This window comes from Cystoisospora suis, assembly GCF_002600585.1.
Source record: "Cystoisospora suis strain Wien I chromosome Unknown contig_1777, whole genome shotgun sequence".
In the NCBI taxonomy this organism is placed as follows: Eukaryota; Apicomplexa; class Conoidasida; order Eucoccidiorida; family Sarcocystidae; genus Cystoisospora; species Cystoisospora suis.
Window position 1 is genome coordinate 35,934 of NW_027154577.1, and position 6,660 is coordinate 42,593.

At 56.2% G+C, this 6,660-nt stretch overlaps 2 protein-coding genes across 2 annotated transcripts; one reads left to right on the top strand and one right to left on the bottom strand.

The window, feature by feature from the left end:
- The first annotated feature begins 336 nt into the window (after positions 1-336).
- CSUI_003933 (uncharacterized protein) lies at positions 337-3,512 on the top strand. The gene is made up of 4 exons (XM_068064128.1): positions 337-1,504; positions 1,991-2,233; positions 2,697-2,743; positions 3,001-3,512. Exons 1-4 carry the CDS (start codon positions 1,297-1,299, stop codon positions 3,148-3,150), a joined length of 648 nt encoding a protein of 215 aa, XP_067923895.1. The 5' UTR covers positions 337-1,296; the 3' UTR covers positions 3,151-3,512.
- A 339-nt stretch (positions 3,513-3,851) lies between these two features.
- On the bottom strand, positions 3,852-6,660 carry CSUI_003934 (uncharacterized protein). Its single transcript, XM_068064129.1, has 2 exons — positions 4,987-6,660; positions 3,852-4,829 (listed from the first exon to the last, which is right to left on the bottom strand). Exons 1-2 carry the CDS (start codon positions 5,129-5,131, stop codon positions 4,396-4,398), a joined length of 579 nt encoding a protein of 192 aa, XP_067923896.1. The 5' UTR covers positions 5,132-6,660; the 3' UTR covers positions 3,852-4,395.

Below are 6,660 nucleotides of genomic sequence, written 5' to 3' on the forward strand. Positions count from 1 at the left end.
AGAGATGCGCAGCCGATCAGCGTGCAGCGTGCCCGAGATAATACTAGATTCTCTCCAACTGGCGTCGTGGCTTGGCTTGGCAACCGGCTGCCGCTGCTGAAGATGGTCGAGGAAGGCTTAGGGTGCCAGTCTCAGTCAGTCCCTGCACGGGCACTTCCTCCCCGCAACGCCCAGCTCTCATCGAGTTCCAAACTCTTTGTGACTGTAGTCCAGTGCTCGGGCTGCGGCGGGGCTGAAAGCTGATCTTCTCGAAAGCACTTGTTCTCGTCCTCTCATTTGACTGGAACCGGTTGACCTTTGCTGGGCTGACTGTAGTCTTGACTGCCTCCTTTCGAGAGACGAGACAGCAGCAGTTCGGCTTGCGTGAAGACAGTCAGCATCAGCTTCGCCAGTAAAGAACGAGTGATAGATGCGGGGGGGCATGCAAGATGCACACGCAACTCCAGCACCTTCTAAGTTTGAAACCAGGATTCCGTAGTTCTTTATTCGTCTGTCGGATTGTTTCACGGGCCTCGGATTCGTTTTTTTCGGGCCTTGGAGTTCTGTTGGAGCCACTAATTAGTGCACAGTTCTACGGTCGTCTCCAGGTTCCTGGTGTGGACAGGAGACCACTCCAATGTGATGATACCTGTGGTGCTCTCAGAGTAAGGTTTTTCCTGACTACATCTGACGCGTGGACAGCCTCCATTTCTCCCACTTCGTAAGTCCAGCCGCGGTCCTATGAACAGCGCCTGTAGCGTGCCCGGACCATGGGGGTCTCCTCTGACTCAGCCTGCAGTCTCCCGGAGTTTCGTTCAGTCTCAGTGCTGGCTGTCGGCCCACCCGGCACTCAGTGTTCATTGAGGTTTTTTTGCGAGATCCAGGTGCGAGTACTTCACTCGTCTTGAAGCAGCTGCCGTAGCTCACAATCTAATACCAGCCGAGGGAGCGCGCCTTCTCGCGCACCCCCTGCCTGGCGCGCCACTGGATTCAGAATCTCGCGCTCTGCTCTCTCGTGCGCCTTGTATATCTCTTGCACTGCGTTCCGACTGTGCTTCCGCTCTTGGCATCTGGGCGTAACAAACTTTCGCGTGCTGGTGCTCCAGTGGATCTACGCGTCCGCGCGCTTGCCGCCTGATAGACACCACGCAACGTGAACGCATTTTGCCGGGTAATGGTGAAGCTACGCCGTGTTCGATTCTCGAAAGAAAGCTCTGAACGCCACAGCCAGCCCGCACCGCCGTGTCCCCCGTCTCTGCGGCGTACACACTGTTCGCCGAGGTCTAGGCAGTCGGGACGCTCCTACTTTGAGGTACTATGCTGTCTAACGGTCCTGAGGAGCATTCGGGAGAGGGTAAGCACCTCCCATCTTCATTCCTGGAAGAAAATAACAAGAATCCGTCCGACCCTCTTGACCACGACATACAACGTCGCTCCACAGACTACGATCAATGTCCCGAAGTAGAAGATGCAGGTGCAGGACACACCCTGGTTGAAATTCTCCTAGCAATCAAACACGCGAAGAGTAAGAAAAAGAGATCTCTGTGGCTGTGTCACGTATCCCTTCAAAGTAGAGGGGGAAGCACCGAGGAGCGCTGTATTTTGGGAGTAGAGTCGCGCGCTGCGAACAAGTCTTCGACAGTTGACGCCAAAGACAGCGACCTGTTGTACGGCGGTCCGGCTATCGAGAAGCCGTGTGTTCCCCTGTTTTACCGTGTAGAGCAATGGTCCGTTCCTGCTACAGGCTCAAGACCTGTCAGCCTCTTTCGCAGTGGAGGAATAGACTTTTCGGAGTACGCCTGTGTCTTCAAAACGACTGCGCGTAGAGCCCCACCCTGTCGCATATCTCTCTTCCCTTGTGCCGGAACTGCAATAAAGAACTTTGTATTGAATTTTGAAAGCACCTTCTGGTTCAACTGGTGTCCCGTTGACTCAGTGTTCTTGCCCTCCTCTACACAACCTGCCGCTTGGTCCCCTTGCGGGGCTTCATATTCTTTTCTTTAATTCCTAGGTGCAGGCGAAGACCTCTCCGATTACTTTCATCTTCTCGACACCCTTCTTCCTCCAGAGCTTCTTCGAGAGGCTGTGAGGTGTATGGAGCGTGGTGAGGTGACAGTATGGTCCTGCCAAGGAACGGATGCTAAATTTTATCTAGTGCGGGACCACAGCCGTGCACAAAACTCGCGAACATCGTCCTCCCGCAACCAAGACTGCCCGAAGAATGGTTATCTTGTGATGCAGCGCTTCTGTTCTTGTAAGTTCGCATCCGCGTCCCGTGGGAATGCTGCACACGTTTCATACCCGTAGCTGCAGTAGGAGAGATTACATGCGTAGGTCGCTTTTCCAAGCGTGGTGACCATCCCCCTTTCCCGGACGTCGCTATTTTTCTCCAAGCAATCCTCGCAACTGGTCGTCGGTGGTGTGTGTTTCATGACTTTGTAGAAGCCGTCTTGGAACGCGACTGCCCTGCTCTATACAGTTTCCACCGACTTCATTACGTAGCCGTCAAACACCTCAAATTCTATCGGCGCGTTGTTGGGCATATCATCTCCCTTCGTCTCTCTCGTCTCCCCGACAGTCTCCACAACGGAGCACTGGAGAGCGAGAGGTGGAAAGCACAGCTAGTGTAAGGAACGATCAGGCAGGTCATTCGTCCGGTGTCGGAGACAAGACAGTTTTGCTATCTCCTGAGCATCACTGCTGTCGACTTTGTACAGGTAGAACCTTTCAACAGGGCGTTCTCGAGAGCGACTCGGATTTGACGGTACGTACGCAGCAACTCTGTCAGTCAGGATGAATAAAAGAGCCGTTATCCCGCGGTCCGTAGCCAGAAGGACGATTTCCAAGCCTGGCTCTTGTGTTCATGAAATTCGTGGAACTCCCGCGGGTGTACAAGCAGATGTGACACAGATGTGGCAAGGGCAGGATGGCGTGGCAAGGACTCAGCCCCGCGAACGTTCTCGTCAGTGGGGACCAGCTAAAGGCGTTTTGGTGCAGTGTGTTGTGTGTGTGGTCGTATAGTGCATCCACGAGATCGCTGTGCACTTGGCTGAGGCTCTGGACTGTGTCAAGGAACAGCGCGTAGTGTCTCCTGAGGATTTCGCACAATGCCTCACGGCTGCGTCTGCGGACACGCATCAGCTACGAAGGTCGTTCGCCTCCAATTCGTGATGCCGCGGCGCGGGATGATTCACTGAGGAAGCACATTGTTCGGTATCGACGAGTCCGTTCCAGGAAGCGACTCACTGAGCTCGCGTGTTCGATGGTTACGCTGACACGCCTTGTTGAACTTCCCCAGGTCAACATCTCAAAGTGAAATCTTTACCTGTGCGCAGCGCGTGAGCGCAGCTGCCGGACTGGCGGAAAGTTGTTGACACCAGCGAGAGGCGCGTGACGGGGGCGTTTGTGTGCACCTGTTTCGCCCTAGTCATACGAGCGAGACTGGGACGTGCGCGGGTCGCACGAGTCGCAGGGTGTCAACAATACCCTGTGTCAGTCTGACATGCTGAGCAGATCTTCCTTGGAGCACCTCTGGACGCCGAGACAAGTTGCGTGTGAACCTTATTCTTGCTCGATAGGGCTGCACGTAAGTGAGCTACGACAGTCCTCGTGGTGGCCCCGGCAAGAGCGCTCTCATCAAGCGGGGAGTCGACGTGCTAACATGGGGTATCAGATCGCCAAGCTGGAGTGTTGCCATTTTCTGAAAGGTTCGCCGACGCTCTGAAATCATACCGTCTGCGACTAAGTTCTCATGAGAGAATCACTCGTCGTATCCCCCGCCCCCACGAGTCCGGTGACGGAGGCTCCTCCCCGGCTCTGCGGTCTCGACAAGATTGGGAGGCCGGGCACCAGCAATATCAAATGAAGCTGCAATCCCAAAGCCTCTCTGCAGAGTAATCATGACCACTCCACAGCGGATGATTACCGCAAAATCACCAGGACACGCAAAGCGGGTCCCGATCAAAAAAAAAAGGAGTAATCGGTCGTGAACGCAGCGTACTGCTGAAGAGGCACAGCACTCTAGATACCAGCCCGGCATGCGAACACTCTCCTTTCCCTGAGTCAGCCGATCGACCTTTATCAGAAAAATGTCACTGGCTATGCCACACTCGAAGAGAAGAGACAAGTAGCATTCAAGCAGCCCTCTCAGTCCTTCCTGTTTATCCCCGCATCTCTGCAGTTGCCTAGGTCTCGCCCCTCCCCCAGCAGCATAAACGTCTGCAAAGGCATTTACGTTTACACTGGCTCCCACTGACTTCCGTTATGAAGGGAAGAACGGACACCACAGCTGCGAGACGGGTTGCGGCGGAGCATCCACTGCGGCGCTACGACTAAATCCAGCAGTTCCACAATGCACGGACAAGAGTTCCGAACACCGTGGCTGCTTCACCTGTTTACCTTCTACCAACGAAAGCCTCAGGTCGCCCAAGATGCCAGAGAGGCGCCTGCTAGTAACACGATTATATTGGCACCTCCAGCTGATGCTCCCCCAGTAGACTCTTTAGCTCTCCTCGGCACCGCTCCCTCGACAGAGATTCGCACTTTGCATGACTCGCTATCGCGGTCGCTATCCGAGGACTCTGCGCATACGTAACACAACTCTAGGGGCTTCAAAGGCGCAGTCGGAAGCACTAGAGTGTACACTCCCGAACTGTCGTTCATCTCCAACGCTGCTCCTTCAGCTACGCCCTTCAGAGGGATTTCGGTTTCAGAGCAGTCCTGCCCGTAATACGCTGTCGCGAGAGACGGTTTCAGCGTATTCACTGAAGCTCCACACGAGAAAGAAACGCTCCCTTGGTCAGGGTTCAACCGCAGATTCAACGATCCTCCCTTGGACGAGCATTCCGTTTCTGCAAAACGAACACATACATACATACACACATAATCGGCATGCCAGCTGAGGTTCAAACGACCTAGCTTCACTGGGCACATCCGCAAGGCTACCGGCACTACCACTGGATCCGTCTGGGCAGTGCAGAACTACGGTACCGTTGATCTGTACCGTACCTGGCTTCGCCTTGACTGTGACTCTGACGAGGCAGCCAACTGCCGCATCAAGGCGTCGGGAACCTGCCCCCAACTGAAGGGCCTCTGTAGTTCCATGCCCGGTTCCTGGGTCTGCAGCGCCAGTGGGCTGGACACCGTAGGACATCCGACCTGTCTGCCAGTCGCCTAAGGGGTAGAATTTCCGGAAATAGTCGAGGAGTGATGTAAGAGGCCAGAACAGTGGCCGTGATGAGTCGGCTTCGCGGGCACGCGGAGGCGGCGTTGAAACTTCGCGTCGCTCGGCCGTCCTTGAGCTAGAACCCTTAGGCGGCGTTTTTCTCCCGGTGTCAAGATACCCTGGAAGTGGCGAAGCGGGCACTCCAGTTACAGAAGTTGCGGGGGTTCCCTGACCACGCGTCGAGAGTGAATCCCCTGGGGCCCCGGGACCAACTTGAGACGGTCCGGACCCTCCGCCTACAGACTCCGTTCCTCTTTCTGAACCAGGGCGCGTGGTGGCTGCGCGTTTGCCTACTGTTGGCGGAAGACCCGAAGCAGGACCCGTTGGAGAGTTCACCCCACTTACAGGCCCCGGTGGGGTCTCAGGACTGGGAGTCGCTGTCGGAGCCGCTGGGCTGGGTTGAAGAGCACGCGGAGCCAGTTCTTCGCTTGGAGGAGTCCTTCGCGTCGTAGAACCAGCAGGAGTTGGGAGCGGGCTTCCGGGCAGAGGACTCTTCTGAGGAGCACTCGTTGACGTCGAACTTGTACCGGTCAGATTTTGCGGGCTCTCCGGAGCAGCACGTTCCTTGTCGCTCTTCTGTGAACCGGTCTCTGACGTATCGTCCACGTCACTTCCCTTCGGGCCTCTTGGAGAAGCAATCTCAACTGCTGATGCAGGAGGGAGGGAGCCGTGCGCGGGGCCAGAGCCTCTCGGAGCGGGACCGGTCTCTGACGTATCATCCACGTCACTTCCCTTCGGGCCTCTTGGAGAAGCAATCTCAACTGCTGGTGCAGGAGGGAGGGAGCCATGCGCGGGGCCAGCGCCTCTCGGAGCGGAACCGGTCTCTGGCGTATCATCCACGTCACTGCGCTTCGGGCCTCTTGGAGAAGCAANNGGGGCCAGCGCCTCTCGGAGCGGGGCTGCCACCCGGCCGGCCTCGCAAGCCCGATCCCGCGAGTGGGGCAGTGGTTCCCCCTTTGGCGTTTGTGTTTGGCGCACTCGCTGGTTCGCCTGAGTGGCCGCAAACAAAGTAGAAGACCTGTGCAGTCGGCGGCAAGGACTCTACGGCCACCCTGTAGTTCGCCCCGGGTTTAGTTGAAAGCGGGTTTCTTTCAAGGCTCGCTCCCGGTACGAGGGAGGTTAACGGAGCCTGTGCTTCGCAGTCTTTGTCAATACATACATTGGCCTGTTTGCCTGCTCCCGGGTAGGCCGGAGTAAGGGTGCTGACCGCTGTCCCGCAGCCGAAGTAGGCAGGCTCCAATGAGCTGTCAACGACAACATCCAGAACGTCTCCGGTGGCCGAGCATACGTTCTCGTCTGCTCTTGCACTCAGTGCAAAAATCGATCGGGAGGAAGCAATAAAAGCGAGGACAAATCCGGTGAAGAACATGGTGGCCCCCTGCGAACGTAACGGTCGTATGTAGTTGCGCGAAGGACCTAGTCCACTTCGCCTTGTCCATGTGACGGTCAAAAGGAAA